This window comes from Dreissena polymorpha, chromosome 16 (genome assembly GCF_020536995.1).
Source record: "Dreissena polymorpha isolate Duluth1 chromosome 16, UMN_Dpol_1.0, whole genome shotgun sequence".
Taxonomy (NCBI): domain Eukaryota; kingdom Metazoa; phylum Mollusca; class Bivalvia; order Myida; family Dreissenidae; genus Dreissena; species Dreissena polymorpha.
This window is the reverse complement of record NC_068370.1, coordinates 49916087-49934662: the sequence shown is the minus strand read 5'-3', so window position 1 is coordinate 49934662 and position 18576 is coordinate 49916087. Positions and strand designations below refer to the sequence as shown.

Below are 18576 nucleotides of genomic sequence, written 5' to 3'. Positions count from 1 at the left end.
TTTAATTCAATTCATTATTTAGATTCTTTGTAACTAGATCATAATTTAAAGTGCCAGAAAATTAAATCGTCTTAATTGCACATGTAAGGTAAAAAATATTTAAAATGATTAAAGTAACATAAATGTTCAAAATCAACGAATATTTCGCAAAATAGTTCGTTAAATAAAGTTAACCCATACAAAAAAATATGTGTTCCTTATAGCAATAGCGAAAATTTCAACGCTAAATGTGGTATGGTAACATAGATTTAAAGATATACAAAATGCTCGTTTTTACTTTTTGTGGCACAATATATTCCATTTCAATTTCCCGCAACGATATCTATTAATACGACACACAAACACTTACATGGTACATTAATATGTGTTGAATATATTGTCCCGCAAAAAAAGATAATTTTGTATCTTGTTAAATCTATGTTACCAGACCACATCTAGCAATGTAATTGTGGCTATTGCTATATATAAGGAATTTTATGTGTTAACTTTATTTTTCGATATATTGTACGAAATAATCGTTGATTTTGAGGGTCTATGGGCTTTTAACGGTACAATTTAATTTCTGTATTAAGTGTAATTCGTGCGCATGGCTTATTATGTTAATTTTGCACAAGTAAAAAATTAAATGTAATATTTTTATCATTTGTATAAGCAGTTAATAGAGTATATTTAACTTCACATTCACATATCATAATGTTAAAAAATATATTAACAGACCCAAAAAATAATAAATTGATCGAACTTGTAAAGCATGTGTTTTAAACTAAGTATAAATATTGTCAAAGCCATAAACATATTTAATCGTCCGTTCATGAAGTGTGTTGTAAAAGAAAATACAGACCCGAAATAAAGCAGCAATTAACAAATAAACATGAAATAAAATACTAACATGCATGTTTTAAAACGAGATTCAATTTAATCGTAAGTCTATAATTAAGATAAAAATAACTCATTAATTCAAACAAAGGTTCAAACTGGATGAAAGATCTAAACATAAAATGTATTTCACACAATAAATTAAGGGTACACGATATGTCAAAACGCTGCGTAAATATATTCGACTAATTATGAAAATGAAAAGCGATTAACAAGCGATTTACGACGTTATAAATATTTATGTTAATATTATGCAAAAAGAAAATTTACTTTAAATTGGTACAAAATAATGATTTTACAAAATGTTATACATCAGAAATTATTGCTTTAATTATCCACGTGTATTAATACTTTATGTATGTAATAATAACTTTATTTTTTCGATACTTGCTCTCAATTAAAAAATAATTATTATGATTGTTTCCAATTCAAGGCGCAAAACATTGTTGCTTCCAATAACTCGACAGAATTATTGTGTATGCGGGTTTTGGTTTTTGATCGTTTAGTTACAAAATTAAATATTTACTTAATTAACTACTTAGTTTAAGATAATATTTACTATATTCGCTTCTTCAATTAACATTTAATTCACAAAAACAAGAATGTTAAAAGGAGATTCGGAAGATTTGTGCATGTCTATTAGCATATTTTTATCGAAGATGGAATCATTAAAATGATTTAGCCGGCCTGTCTACTTTTTGACGATTTTATTGGAAACAAATGGCATTTTTGGTCTTATAAGGCGAATATTCAACTGCTTAACTTCTTAACACAATTAACGGTATGATAAAAGAAAACAATGTAATTTATAATCACTTTTATATTTATTTTGTATAAGTGTATACTGACCGTTTTCTATTTCTTCTTTGTAGAATTCTCTACGCTTTCTCATTTCATCTGAAAATACGACGGTGACAAAAACGTTCATTTTAATTCAAACCTCAGCAATATTTCAGAAAAGCATACAACGATATCAGCAACATGAATAAACGTATAAAATATTCGAGTACGTTAATAGAACTACATATATAAAAACAAACACGGAGTGAAAGTCCACTTTTGTCGGAATCTTATTAAAATGAAACAACTATTCGGTTAACATTCGGACACAACTTGTTATTGGACTCGATATGAGACGTTCATGCCAACACACCCATTTGAACTATCGGTATACTTAAATAAATCAATAGAACGATATATATGCCATTGATTCAAGTGTGTGCCAATATAAATGTATTTTCGGAAGTGCTTATTTATTTGTTGACGATTTAACTACAATTTGCTTTAAGTTTACAAGAAAACGTAGCTGTTTATATTACGAAGGCTACCTCTACATTAAGCTTTCGTTTTTACGTTAACAGTAAAAAGAATGTGAACCATTAAAGATCATCTTCTCTGGAAAAAAAAAATTTCTATTACAGTTTAGTTTATTTACGTCTCATCCATGTCTGTAATTCTTAACAGACGTATACGAGACGTTAATTTAGCCGTATACATGTACATGTTACAATAAATCTGTGAAACTAGGAATTTCACACAATTCCAAAACGATTCAGGATTTTCGTGAGATGACTGTTTCACTTAAAGGGATCTTTTCACGGTTTGGTAAATTGACAAAATTGAAAAAAGTTGTTTCAGATTCGCAAATTTTCGGTTTAGTTATGATATTTGTGAGGAAAACGTATTACTGAACATTTGCCATGGTCTTATATAGGCATTATATGCATCTTTTGACGATTTAAAAACTTAAAAATTATAAAGCGTTGCAACGCGAAACGATTGAATAATTTGGAGAGTTCTGTTGTGAAACTACGAAGATTGCTTATATAACGTATAAAATATGCATTTTATTTATACTTGGCAGGATAGCTCAGTTGGCTAATGCGTTTTTACTTCAGGATTCCGGGGGTCACTGGTTCGAGCCCTGCTGCGGGCTACTTTTTTTCCCTGTTTTAAATTTTATGATTGATTTTTTACTGGAGCTTTTAAAATTTTAAGTTTTTCATCCATCAATATAAAGCAATTAATGACAAACTTCAAAACATGCCAAAATCTGTGAAAAGGCCCCAAGACTTCACGAACTATCTTTTTTCTGGATATTTGTTTTGACAGAAAATTGTGACGCACATTTTACAAGAGGACTTCATAAGGATTCGAGAAATGTGTTTAATATTAATGAAAAAATATTTATATGCTACCTGTTTAACCGTGTACTTAGTAGTCAAAATATAATCACTGAAAAACACCTGATTGGTTTGTTTGTTGTTTTGTTTTTTTGAAGTTTTTATATGATCTTACATTTATTGACATATCAGCCGCGTCATGCAAAAATGGGATTTAGGTCATATGCATTCTACAATAGATTGCAAGCCATATAATTAAATATAACGCACATGTATAAACATTTTACTTCTCAAAGAAGGAAAACTATAATACCGCGTTCAAATAAAAAAAACAACAAAACATTTGTACAAGATAAAAAACACCACAAGTGTGTTACCTTATAGCTATGTAAGAGTCAGTTATTGTTGTTTTCTTTAAGGTGTAGGTATAATTTATCAATTGTGTACGGTACATAAACTTTTTACTTTTTGTTATGATTAAGAACACGTTTTATTTCAAGAAAGTAAACCGCCAACCTTGAAAACCAACAATGTACATTGCAAGGATAAACCATGTTACCAATGGTAAAATTGGAAACAAAACGATAAAAAAATGAGTCGCGTTCTGAGAAAACTGGGTTAAATGCATGTGCGTAAAGTGTCGTCCCAGATTAGCCTGTGTAGTCCGTACAGGCTAATCAGGGACGACACTTTCCGCTTTAATGGTATTTTTAGTTTCAAGGAATTCCCTCCATACCGAAAATCAAGTTTAGGCGGAAAGTGTCGTCCCTGATTAGCCTGTGCGGACTGCACAGGCTAATCTGGGATGACACTTTACGCACAAGCATTAAGCAAAGTTTTCTCAGAACAAGGCTCAATTATAGAACGGTTGCGGATCCCGGCTACACACGAACACTTATCACTTTTTTATTCGAAATCAATGTAAAAATGGAAACGTTTTAACGAATATTGAGGAAGAAGCAAACTAGTAACAACAGTGCATACACGTAATAGGTGTTCTTGTCAGGTATGATACGTATTTGCGTTTGATTATTACAGCAAAACATCAGTATTCAAACGTTGACTGTAACACCATTAATAACACCGTCAGAGCTCCAGATAAGGGTCGTATTTTCGTAAGTCCGTTACGTATTTATTTTAAAATCTTGTCGTACCATTAAGAATTACAAAATCAAGTAACGAATAATATTTTTACATCGGTTCGTATCGATTTTTATTGAGTTCTTTTCGCGTATTAAAGATCTTTGCGGTGCTTATATAGAATGGTTATCGGGTTTGTTTAACAAAGCGCTTTTTTTTCAATAAAAGCGGCGTATACAGTCTATCTGTCAAAAAACAATGGCGGCGCCCCAAGAGCGTTCTTAAAAACTGCAAAGCGTCCAAAAACACGCTTTCAACATATTGTACGCAAAGTGAGCCGAAGTTAAATGTTTAGAAAGACATTATAGAAAAGTTCTTATGCGATGTTGTATGTTCAGTTGCTGACACAGTCGGAAAAGCTAAACAAAAACGCGACACGACGGGTCCAAACTTAAACACAAAAAAAAAACATTGAACGAGTGGAAGGGACAAGTCCCGTGGCTAATCGTTGAAAAGATTGAAGGGGAGACCCGTTTTAAATGTGAAATATGTAAAAATTCATCTAAGGCATTCAATCTAAACACAGTTTGGGCATATGAAGGTATCGGAAAAATAAAATTGTATAATACTGAAAAGACACTGTTGAACTCGTATAAATAAAGTTGCTAGTATGTTTATTTAGATTTTTTTTGCATGAAAATAACCATTATTATTTATTTTTAGGCTATTTAGAAAAAATAAGAATTATTTTCCAAAACTTAGTAGTAACGTTAAGAATAAAATTTCAGAGTTAAGAATTCTTTTTGAAAATTTGGTAGTAATTTAAGAATTTCACAAAACCTTATCTGGAGCTCTGACCGTGTTATTTTATGGCGTTAAATTACTTAAATAGCTGTGCACCGTCGCATGATGTTGCATAGTTTTAGCGTACACATTTGTATAATATGGAACTAGCGTACACACGTGTATAATATCGAATTAGCGTTAAAATGTGTATAACATCGAACTCGACTTTCGTGATTATAAGCATCGTGAACTTGTTATACAGCATTCGCGTAGATTGTGTTGTGCTGTTGCTGATTTGTAGGCGGCAGTTTAATCAGGCGACGTTCGTACTTAGAAGAGCATCTGACTGACATAGACTAATACTCGACGTCGTCCAAACCACCGTTTCGCGGACTCTGATTATCGACGGTGGGGGAGGGGGGAGGGGGCAGTGGTCTGTCTCCATGACCACAGAACACCAGTCAAAGGGTCGTTACAAACGCTACGATGCCCATATTATTGATAAGTGTTCAATATTTGTTACCGCGTTTTAACGCGTGTGTGTTGGGGGGGGGGGGATTTAACAGATATTTGGCTGTCGATATACAGTTGAACTAACAGTTCTATGGTAGCACTGTTCATGTTTAAATGTAAAGTTCACATACTGAAATTCATATTCTTAATTATAAAATAGTATCAGCTGTTTTTAAATTATTTATAGCTTCATGTTCTGCTAACAATGTATTACTATTCTGCAGCTAAAATTGCATAAAAACAATAATAACCACCAAACAATATCTTTGTTTTAATTATGATTTTAATAAAGCAAACAAAATTACGCCTAAACGCGCAATACTTCTGGAAATATCCCCACAACGCATGACAGACCGTCGCTAGGCGACGCGATTTAGGTACGTGATTGGGCAAAATCCAATTACCCAATTACCCGGCCCCGGGAAGACCCCGGCGAATACACCAGAGAGTCGCCGGCTAATGGACTTGCTGGGAAAAGTTGCCCATCATATTCGGAATATACGGGCACTATCGATTTCCAGCTTCAATGAGATTTTGTCAATTTGGCGTCAACGTGAATTTGTCAAATTATCAAGCAGCTAAATAGCTGCGTGAAATGGGTTTCATGGTCTTCGTTGAGAGTGGAATTGATTTCGTTAGACACAGAATGAATAACTGGAAGCAATTCTTGAACATTTTGTCTGGAAATTAAACCTACTACAGCGGTTTTACACGACGGTCTATTTTCTAATGCATCAAGTTATAAGGCTAATGAAAACGAAAAGACATGAATTGTGTATGGAACCAATTACAAAGTATGATCATAACGATGAGCCCTCTTGGTTTAATGCTCTACAATAATCCAGGTAAAATCCGAGTGTTTAGTTTCCCATAAATGTTCAACATTACTGAGACAAAAGACTGAAGCCTTTTTGAACGAGTTATAACAATGCGCCTGAGAGAGAACAATATATCGCCCATTAGGTGCATAAAGGTACCATGTGCCTTATAATTTCAATGTCACATGGTACCTTTTTTCACCAATGGGGCGCTATGCAGTGTGCCTCAGAAGTTGATCACGATGAACGTGGGTCAAAAGGGGTTGGCATTTATGAGTGTACTATAGGACTAAGACGGTTACAAAACTTCTAATTGAGGTGGGGAAGGCTCTCACCTTGGAACAGCCCAGGAATCAACTTGTACACAATATCCTGTAGCGTGTGGTCCGGCCTGTAAATAGAACAGCGCATGTGTAACTAGAAACTAGCTCAAAGCCAACAAAACTACTAGAAATAAGAGTACAAGTTTATTAGCGCAGGCAACACAATTCACTTCCCGAGTTCAACAAGGATGCATAAAAATATTTTTATTTGCATTCAGCACACCAATTTTGCAGTGTTTACAACGGTACATTATGTAAACTGTTCATAGAGAACACGCCCTCACGGTATCCATGTAAAAAAAATAGCATATAATACACTCAAAAAAATACATCGCTTCAAGATTCATATCGGGAAATATCAGTTAATAAATATGGACGCTTGTTCACCAGGAACATTTGGGTGCATTTACATTTTCTAATCGATTTTACAGCAATGCTCCAGAGGTTTTCTCAGAATATTTTGTTAAAATCATATGACAGCAATATTTGTTTCCACTTGTCACGGCGTTTTAGCAGTTTTTCATTCGTAAACCAAATCCAGTAATCTGTCGTTCGTAAAACCTACCGTACGCGCGTGCGCCTTGTCAGAAGTCACGCGCGAGTCACGTGCTACTGGAAAATGCCAGACGATATTGTAATTAGCGCGCAAATACAGCGAATAATGCTTCGAGCAGACACATGTGTTTTGGAACTAGAAAGCGACGCTAAATTGCAATGAAAAAAGTATGGCGCAGGCTAGATTTGAAGAATAACAATTATTTTCATATTTATTGAGCTTCTGTATCACGGTAAATTACTCGAGAACAAAAGCAGACGACACGTAGAAAAGATTGTTTTAATTTCCTCTGATAAATGGGAAAATCTGACCTGAAATTACGACATTAAATCAAATGAATAGTTACATGGAATGGCAAAGGAAATCTGCAAATGTTGTTCTGATGTATAGACCAACATATGCATGATGGAAATGTTATTTTAATGCAAGGCTCTGACTAACAATATGTGCACCAGTATAATTAAAGAACTAGTATATAATAGTCACAGCTCATTTTGCATGGCTTGACACATGTAGACGATATAGCCAATGCTCTTATTTCGCAATAGAAGCGCCAACGCTCGTTTGTCCCAAAAGTCGTTCTGTTCGTGCAACATCGCCATGTTCTTTCTGAGATCCCCGTCCCCTCCCCGAACGAAAACCTTCTGCGGAACCAAACTTTTCCTCATTTCCACACAGATAATTCCAGGCAATAATTGTCTTTAAACTTAATACAGCAAAACGACGAGATGTGTTTGTCAGAAACACAATGCCCCCTACTACGCCGCTTTGAATTTTTTTTAATTATATCCATATAACAAATATTACTTCCCTTGTAAAAATGATCTATACCTGCCAAATGATAAATATAAAATATCTCCCTTTAAAGCTTGTTACTTCCCTTGGATTTGTTTTACCTTTGACCTTGAAGTATGACCTTGACCTTTCACCACTCAAAATGTGCACCTCCATGAGATACACATGCATGCCAAATATCAAGTTGCTACCCTCAATATTGCAAAAGTTATGGGCAATGTTAAAGTTTTCGGACGGACGGACTGACGGAAAGAAGACGGACTGACGGACAGTTCAACTGCTATAATGCCACCTTACCGGAGGCATAAAAAAGAACTCCGATGAAATTGGGAAAATTTTTTACCACTGCTGCGTTTGGATGGTTGACCAATATAACATCCACTCACGCCACTTTAATCTCCTAATTGCCCGTTTAGAAGCAGAAACGTGAGGCAGCGTACACTAATTATATTTTCATTCCGTCCGTTTCGTGTTTTAAGATCGGATTGTTTTTGGACAGCGCTCGCTGTAGTGTTGTTCCGACGAAGATTATATCGCAAATCACACGTTTTAGTACTCCCACTGTCAATAATATGCTGCTGCAAGATATTTTTATGGTATGTGTACTAAAAGTGGCACGCCGTGACAAGAACGTATTAACTGAAACAGTACAAGCAAAACAAAACAAGCAGAACCCGTGTCTTCGCTTTTACCGTAAAAAAAAACAACAAACTAATGTTGTTTATGTTTCACGTGCAGCGCAAAGCGTAATAGCCACGTATCACGTATTTCAAATAACAAGTGACTGTCGATTTTTACGCAGTTACACCAAAAACAAAGTTCGTAATGTTAAAGAAGTTTCAAGGCCAACAGTATTATTTGATAAGACGGAGAAAAGAACTGATACCATAACTGATACCGGTAATTTGTTGGATGTTTGGCTTAAAAGCATAATTGACTTGATCGATATTTTAAGAAATAACATTTCATTCGGATGTGATGAGAACCTGACATTTCTAACATGCCGGCATGTTCGTTGATATGATTTAAATGTGGATCCGCCATGAAGTTAGTTTTACAGGAAGCCTCGTGCGGAAAACTGGCATGCAGCCATGTTTAAGTTCGCAAGGCGCTGTTTTAATTTACAGCTCATCTTTATTTCATTGGCTAGCACCGTGCATTCACGGAATCCTTGCTGATTTACTCCAATTCCTCGAGAGAGAAAAATACGACGCGCACGGAATGACGCTGCCATGGCAACGCCATAAGGATGATTATCTGCAAAGTGCTTGTCGACCAATCAGAAGTGACCGTAATTAGAGTCTCGCTCTGGCTTCATTAGATCCGTTCTCATCATGTGCACGCTATATTGTTTGAAGCATTTACAAGAGTATACTGCATAACCTGTAATCTCGTTTAAACGACGCATCTGTGTGATACTGTGTAATCCATCATATATCTCTCTATCGAGTTTTATATTGGTAGGGTAAAATAATGCATAACTCTACATGTCGCACATATTTTTATTGTTAGGGAAAAATAATGCATGTACTATGGTGCACAACGATACATTACTGTCGAATGCAAAGCGACTTGGCTGTCATGTTTCATTTTCATCTACACCGCACGACCGTTAATCACGGGCGTCACCTCTTTTTTGAGATGCATTAATAAATGAGCCAGTGCAACTTCCGAGGTGGCGCTCAGGCCAGGATGTTTTGAAATTTCATGGATAATTTTACAGGGTGATTAGGGTTTATATGTTTTATTCAGAATATATCGCATTATTATTAAAATCGGTCAATGTAATGTGATTCCGCGAAGATTAATTCATCACATGACGTACATTTGATAGATAATGATATTTGTTATATTTATTAATTACTTTATTTTTCAACGTAGGCTCAATACATAGGCCCAAATCTTTACAGAACATATACATTCTATGATAAATAAGATGTAGCTTGTTTAGATGTATAAGTTATCAATTCAATAAAACATATTGTGCGATATATACCAACAAGAGAACCGCATAACGGGTTCCAACGCTCGGCAGCGGGTGCATTTTTGAATAAATGAAAGCTTGTAAGATTTTTTTTAGAGGTCACAGTGACCTTTACCTTTGACCTAGTGACCACAAAATGGGTGTGGTGTGTAGAACTCATCAAGGTGCATCGAAATATGAAGTTTCAAAGTTGTAGATGGAAGCACTTTGATTTTAGAGCAAAATGTCAAAGTTTTAGCACGACGCCGGCGGACGGCTGACGACGAGCTGGCTATGACAATACCTCGGGTTTTCTCCGAAAACAGCCGAGCTAAAAATGTGCGATACTCAAAATAATCTATAAAAAAAAAATTGGGGGGGGTGGGGGGTGGGGGGGGGGTATAGTGTTAGGGTGTGGTGGTCATTTGTGAGATGATAAAAAAAAATTAGGAGGGGATTCGAGGGGGGGGGGGGAATTCGGGGGGGGGGGGAGGGGGAGGGGGGAAGGGCATGGGGGATGGTTTGGGTGGAGTCTATTGTGGTATGTCAGGTAAGAGTAGTTTTGTCAAAGTATCAATCAAATCTAATCATAAATAAAGAAGTTATGGCAATTTTAGCAAAATTTTATAATTTGACCTCGAGAGTCAAGGTCATTCAAAGGTCAATGTAAAATTCAACTTGCCAGGTACAGTAACCTCATGATAGCATGAAAGTATTTGAAGTTTGAAAGCAATAGCCTTGATACTTCAGAAGTAAAGTGGATCGAAACACAAAATTTAACCATATATTCAAAGTTACTAAGTAAAAAAAGGGCCATAATTCCGTAAAAATGACAACCAGAGTTATGCAACTTGTCCTTTTACTGTACCCTTATGATAGTTTGCGAGTGTTCCAAGTATGAAAGCAATATCTTTGATACTTTAGGGGTAAAGTGGACCAAAACACAAAACTTAACCAAATTTTCAATTTTCTAAGTATAAAGGGCCCATAATTCCGTCCAAATGCCAGTCAGAGTTACATAACTTTGCCTGCACAGTCCCCTTATGATAGTTAATAAGTGTTTCAAGTATGAAAGCAATAGCTTTGATACTGTAGGAATAAAGTGGACCTAAACACAAAACTTTAACAAATTTTCAATTTTCCAAGTATAAAAAGGGCACATAATTCTGTCAAAATGCCAGTCAGAGTTACATTACTTTGCCTGCACAGTCCACTTATGATAGTTCGTAAGTGTTGCAAGTATGAAAGCAATAGCTTTGATACTTAAGGAATGAAATGGACCTAAACATAAAACTTAACCAAAATTTTCAATTTTCTAAGTATAAATAGGGCACATAATTTTGTCAAAATGCACGCCAGAGTTATCTAACTTTGCCTGCCCAGTCCCCTCATGATAGAAAGTAAGTGTACCAAGTTTGAATGCAACAGCATTGATACTTTCTGAGAAAAGTGGACCTAAACGCAAAACTTAACCAAAATTTTAAATTTTCTAAGTATAAAAAGGGCACATTATTCTGTCAAAATGAACGCCAGAGTTATCTAACTTTGCCTGCCCAGTCCTCTCATGATAGTAAGTGTACCAAGTTTGAATGCAATAGCAATGATAATTTCTGAGAAAAGTGGACCTAAACGCAAAACTTAACCGGACGCCAACGCCGACGCCGACGCCAAGGTGATGACAATAGCTCATATTTTTTTTCAAAAAATAGATGAGCTAAAAAGATAGCTCGGTCGTTTTCCGGTAACTTTTGTGTATAATACATGTGTAATGATCATATCTAACAAAGACGAACGTTTAAATCCATCAAGACTTTATATGAAAACTACTTTTTGTAATTAAAAAAGCACGCGACTCAAATCTGCTGAAGTAGTCAATTTACAAAATTAAATGTAAGTCATGTTAACATATTAGAAACAATTAAATAACACATGTCAGTTAAATAAGCAATAAATGTGAACATGCGCCACCTCCTATTCTAAGCGCCACCTCATTGGCATTGGCTCCATCCCTTTGAAAAACAAGAGATGTGTTTGTCAGAAACACAATGCCCCCTAATGCGCCGCTTATTTTTTTTTTTTACCTTTGACCTTGAAGGATGACCTTGACCTTTCACCACTCAAAATGTGCAGCTCCATAAGATACACATGCATGCCAAATATCAAGTTGCTATCTTCAAAATTGCAAAAGTTATGCCCAAGGTTAAAGTTTTGGGACACACACACACATACAATGACAGACAGGCCAAAAACAATATACCCCCGATCTTTCGATCCGGGGGCATAAAGATTCAAATTTATTTACATGTATTAGATCGGCTAGAAGCCGATGTTTTTGTGCATGCATTAACTTGAACACGTTCAAATCAATCGTTTTATGTAATAAGCGATTTAATTTGCTGTGAATGTGCTCGCCACACAGGCAGAAGTCTACCATGACATCTTATAAAGGTCCTTTTGTTCCCAAATTGGTTGTGATTGTATGTGTCTGTACATTTTTGGATGAATGAATCTTCGCTGAATCGCACTACATTTGCCGATTTTTAATAATAATGAGAAATATGTTGAAATAACACATACAACGTAATCACCCTGAAAAATTATCCATGAACTTTCCGAGCCTGCGCGCCACCTCGAATGTAGCATTGGCTCATTTATTAATGCATCTCAAATAAGAGGAAGCGCCCGTGATTCACGGCCGTGCACCGGCTACGTTCAATTCGCCTCTGTAATTGGCTCAGAAAATAGTCCCAATTCACGGAGTTGTACAATCTCATGTAAACCGACAACATGTCACTAACCTCTTAAGTGAGCTCAGAAAGAAGTTCCATGTAATTGACATTAATTAAGTGACGCGCTTTGTGCAGAAGAGAAACCATCTATGCTTTGAAGCATTGAGCCAATGCAGAATTGTACAGTGTGATCGTCGCAAGGAAACCCTTGTCTGATGCTAATAATGACCGCAAATGTGTATGTTTAATATTAAAGGATTTTAAAAATAGATTTATCTTTAACTTTACCTTCATAATTTGAAATTTAAACTTAACAAAATGGCTGAACTCTTCAACGAACGGAAATAGAAATAACCTGAATGACGGCATACTGATATTAACGCAATTTCCCTGCGCATGAAAATTGATCACAATGCATAAAATTGGACCCATTCCCACTCGCAGACTCATCTGTGAAGATAGGCTGCTAAAGCTCATATGAACTTCCTCGATCAATACCACCGACTCGTACCGCGTGGCCGGGGGCGTGCATACATTGCGCATGCGTATTTCGCGGAGGAGACCGCACGCGAAAGAAGAGAGCAAATATTGAAACACCCTGCGGTTGGGTTTCCCAATAAGCCGGGGCTATAACGGAGCTCGTGTTTAAACATCTTGAGGGAAGTAATTACATTAAACTCATTTGTTCCTAATAGTCGTTGGTACTTTACTAGAGTGCTTCGAACGATATGTAAGACGATATATTGTTTTAAAGTAATGCCATCAACTTAATCGATTTCTGAAACTTAAGAAGAGATGAAACGAGTTTAATATTTTATATATGAACTGTGCTAGGTTCTGCATTGTAATACTTCCTTGAATAAGAAAAATGACAATGCCACGAAAATAATTTTTTAAGTTGTACTATAAATGTACTTTAATTCAAATGACTGCGGAATCCCAAGCAGGGTGTGCGTTAACACATCAATTTCTATAAATACAAACTAAATTTATTTAGCGGAAACCGCGATACTAATTTAACAATGACCTCGACTCGATTAGCCCCAACTACAATCGAAAGCTAGGTTCACATTCAAGCGCGCGTGGTATATCCAGCGTTTAATCAAAACTGATCAACGCAAACCAACGCCGCCAAACCCGATTCTTCGGGTCCATACTCGGCTATGTTAAATAAAAGTGTTCAATTTAACGCCCGCTTAACTATCGTAAACGATATTGCAATCTTAATCCCTTCCTTAACTTCGGTAGTCGGAAGTCTTCGACTAGACCCAGGGATACACGACTCTGAAAGACTTTTCTAGCTGAAAACCATGTTTAACAAGCAAATTCGTTGAACTGATATCCCCCGCCAAAATACGTCTGGACACAAATATTTCTGGACAGATGGACAATGCCAACATTATCCTCTTATCCATTTATATACTCATACCAAGTTTCAATGAAATCCGTCAAAGCACTTCCAAGATATGGCTCAGGACTCACAAAAAAGCATTTTCTTAAGATACAAAGGGCCATAACTCCGTTATTATCCAATGGTATACAATGCCATTTGGCGTGCATCATCCTCTTATCCATATATATCCTCATACCAAGTTTCAATGAAATCCGCCAAAGCACTTCCAAGTTATGGCTCAGGACATACAAAAAAGCATTTTCTCAAGATACAAAGGGCCATAACTCCCTTATTATCCAATGGTGTAAAATGCCATTTGGCGTGCATCATCCTCTTATCCATATATATCCTCATACCAAGTTTCAATGAAATCCGCCAAAGCACTTTCAAAATATGGCTCAGGACACACAAAAAAGCATTATCAAGATACAAAGGGCCATAACTCCGTTATTATCCAATTGTTTCGCACGTACTGCGAAAAGTCACGGCCTCGACTTGCTTTCAAACAGTTGCCACATGCAAGTCGGCCTGATATACGTTTAAGGGTTAAAAGACTCAATAACGCGCATTACAGTTCATACATCGTTTAATCATTCTTTATCATTCAACATCAATTCAAACAACGTTTGCGTTTACGATTACGATTAAGATTGCGGTTATCTGAAATAAACAATATTATAAAGAAATAACAAAGGGAAAAGAAACACATGCCATGCTTGATCTACACATTTACACATGTAAATGAACAATTAATATCAATCACGCATTCTGAAAATAAACTTAACTTCCATTCATACAAAATAAGGTTTACTTATAAATATGAATACACTTCTAGGAGACTTCAAAAATTGACCAATAATCCATAAAAAAGTACATTGTAACTTATTTGTAAAATAAGCTCAATACAATACTGAAAACAAGACACACACACACAAATACAAATAAAACTTACTGAACAATGCCAAATTCCCCCAAAACGTACACAAATTCAAATAATACGACCCACTTGTTTCAGAGCCTTTTCCCAAACTGATGCTTTGGGCGATTTCTAAGAGAACGTTCAGCAAAAATTTACATACATTAATTAATATTCATAAAGGTAAACCAATGAAAATATAGAATATTGCCATATCAACCGGTCTAAATATATCTTTTACCAAATTTGGAGTTCCGGAAATGCGATGACCATATTCGGAGTGTCGAAACTTCAAAGAATTGACAAGTATTAGATGTGACATAACAATTAAAGTATATGGGTGGTCGACCCTCCCAGTCCCGCAACACCGTTATTGTTTAATCATCATTCTGCTATTTTGAACAATGGTGCTAGTCTGCAACACCAATGGTGAACAATGCCATTTGGCGTGCATCATCCTCTTATCCATATATATCCTCATACCAAGTTTCAATGAAATCCGCCAAAGTACTTCCAAGATATGGCTCCGGACACAAAAAAGGATTTTTTCAAGATACAAAGGGCCATAACTCCGTTATTAAAGGATGGTGTACAATGCCATTTTGCGTGCATCATCCTCTATCCATATATATACTCATACCAAATTTCAATGAAATCCGCCAAAGCACTTCCAAGATATGGCTCCGGACGGAAGGATGGACAACCCCAAAACAATATCCCTACGCCTATGGCGGGGGATAATAAGGGTTCAAACTTATGTACCTAATATTTTTGCTATCCGGAGATGCTACACAAGTGTGGAACATGAAAATTCAAGTATGTGTTCGAACTTAAAACCATAGCAAGAACGAGTTTACCACCGAGTCCCCGATAAACTACATGTAGTTTAGTGAGATTTCACAATTCGTTTATGTACGTACATCAATGAAAACTTCTCTTGTATCTTGTGTTCTAGTTGATATGGAAACGTGAGAAATGTTTTAAGCTGTAGACCATGAATTTCGACATTAAAATCGAGCTATAACATGATTTTTGTCAAACGATGACTTTGAATAAGAATGAGAACCTCGGACAAATGGTAATTCTTACGACCGACTTGCAATTTACGCATGCACCATCAACGCATCGGATAGGGTTACATTTGAATGGACGATAGAATAAGCGACAGTTTTACGACTAGCGTAAATAAGCGAACATGGTCCGTTGTTTGAATAGGTTTCTACAAATGTCAAAATACAGCATTTAATGGGATATATATATATAATAAACATGCCTTACAGCGGGAAACGGGAATGAGCGATTAACTAAGGCTTTGACTTTGTGTAAGCAGGAATTATTCAAAAACTTAAATTTCCTATCTACAAACTTTGATAGTTTGATAATTATATATTTTAAATAATAGTACAACTTTGATTTGAGGAAAACTCAATGCTCATTAAGCCTAACAATATTTAAGAACAAATCTAGTTTTGTTTGTTTTTAAAAGTTGACAACCATTATTACAACACTTTTTATATGAAATACAATGCTTCTTCTTCAATGGGGTTTAACGCATATTAAAGCGCATTTAAATAATTAAATTGATCGATGGTTTCATTCTCTTCAGTGCATGATCTGAATTGATCTATAGCCTTTTTGAACCTCTTTTATTTTCAGGAACAAACATAATTATAGACGCGCTAAAGAACAATATTTCCTTAAAAATACAGAATTATATACTGAACTATTAGTATTAACAAGTATATAATAGTATTGACGATAATTATGATGGTAACGATGACGGCGATGATATGAGCATTGTTTTGGGGAAATGCGCTTAATGCATGTGCGTAAAATGCCGCCCCATATAAGCCTGTGCTGTTCGTTCAGGCTAATCCGGGACGACACTTTCCACTTATATGGCTTTTTGTTGAAAAGGACGATTCTACTTATCCAAAATCCGGTAAAGGCGGAAAGTGTCGTCCCAGATTAGCAAGTGCGCACAGAACAGGCTAATATGGGGCGGCATTTTACGCACATGCATTCAGCCTTATTTCCACAGAACAAGGCCCATAATGATGACGAAGATTACCTGAGTCTCAGCTGTGGTTTGGTCTTGTGCACGAGATTGTCGCATACTGGACAGTGCTTGCTTGCCTCCAGGTATCCCACAATGCACGTCTTGCAGACTGGAAAAAACACACACATATTGATAAATAAATCACGGAAATTCATCTTCAGTTGAAAATGTCATGCTGTTCAATGGCAATCAGGACTATGTGAATGATTGGGCTGAATCAAATGGGAATTGCACTTCATGATGACGACATAGCTAACGCTCAAAATTAATCGCTTGAGAAATGTGGAAGAAGTTTAATCAGAAGACAAACAGATCGACTGACAAACCAAAAGTGTGTCTACAGTCGACTGTTTTCTGGTGTAATAGACGCGTCAGGCGAAAATGGGTCATACGCCATATCCGGCAATCGTTGCCCCAGACCAGCCATCACAATCGCGCAGTCTGGTCAGGAGCTACGCGGTCCGCTGTACAGTAAAACAAGGTCACGTGGTCTCATTAGCGGGCAGGGTAGCTTCTTATCACACTGCGTGAATGCGACGGATTTTTAAAGCACCAGTCTAATAAGTAATACCCCATGTACTCGAGTTAAGTTATTGCAGTTTGAAGGTTACCAGGAAATAAGAACAGTGAAATAGTTTGGTAAATAAAAAATACGCAATGCGCGAGTTTGGCATCGGCATTTGAAATCGGCAAATACAAATGCGCAATTCAAGTGTTTGCCAAAGAAATGAACGCAATACACGCGATCGGCAAATAATAACACACAATCCATGGAATATGCAAGTACGAACACGTTATCCATGGAATCGGCCAAAACGAACATGTTATACATGGAATGGGCAAATACGAACACGTTATGCACGTGTTGCCAAACAAAAATACGCAACGCACGAGGTCGTCAAATAAGAACGCGCGAAGCACGGAATCGGCATATAAGAACACGCAATGGACCAGATCGGAAAATAAGAAGACACAATTCATTTATAGCTTGGTATTGTGACACCCGATGCACGAGATCGGAGTAGTTTACATAATAGCACGCCTGCGCGAGATATGGCAATTTTTAACACGGAATGTAAGTATTATATACAAACAGACCTTTGCGGCGTGGAAGCACGGAATCACGAGTAACGCTATTAGAAATATGGTGAACGGAGACCCATTTTAAAACATATAAAAACTGTTCTCGTATGCCTTTAATCATAAAACGAAATATAGGATTTGGCACGAGTTGTCATATCATACCATATTTTATTAAACGAGTTCAGGAATTTTGTTAGTAAGCGAGCCTTTGGCGAGCTTAATAACGAATTTCCTGGACGAGTTTAATAAAATATGGTATGATATGACAACGAGTGTCAGATCTTTTTTTATCACATGCTTTTTACTGAGCAAATTAATAAATATTTACGCAAAAATAATGATAAATCCCGAATGTTGTTACCATTTCGTGACGTCATTTGACGTTTCATTTCAGCAAAATAACAAAATACGATCATTGGTCAATAAACGAAAACTAAGCCAATGAAAACGCTTAAAAATGTTGTATAACACATGTGTAATATAAACAAATATGTAATGGTTATATTACATGGGAAACAAGGTATGGCATGTGATAAAAACAATATTGAGACAAGTATTATTTT

General features: G+C 36.1%; 1 protein-coding gene across 2 annotated transcripts in view; it reads right to left on the bottom strand.

Moving 5' to 3' along the window:
* Window positions 1–18576, bottom strand: part of LOC127862067 (uncharacterized) — a 90954-nt gene that overhangs the window by 21510 nt on the left and 50868 nt on the right. For both annotated transcript variants that reach the window (XM_052401014.1, XM_052401013.1), the window contains exons 3-5: window positions 16943–17039; window positions 6532–6587; window positions 1726–1773 (exon numbers count right to left, since the gene is read on the bottom strand). In XM_052401014.1, coding sequence (XP_052256974.1) covers window positions 1726–1773; window positions 6532–6587; window positions 16943–17039 — 201 coding nt within the window. The remainder of the gene's footprint in view (window positions 1–1725; window positions 1774–6531; window positions 6588–16942; window positions 17040–18576) is intronic.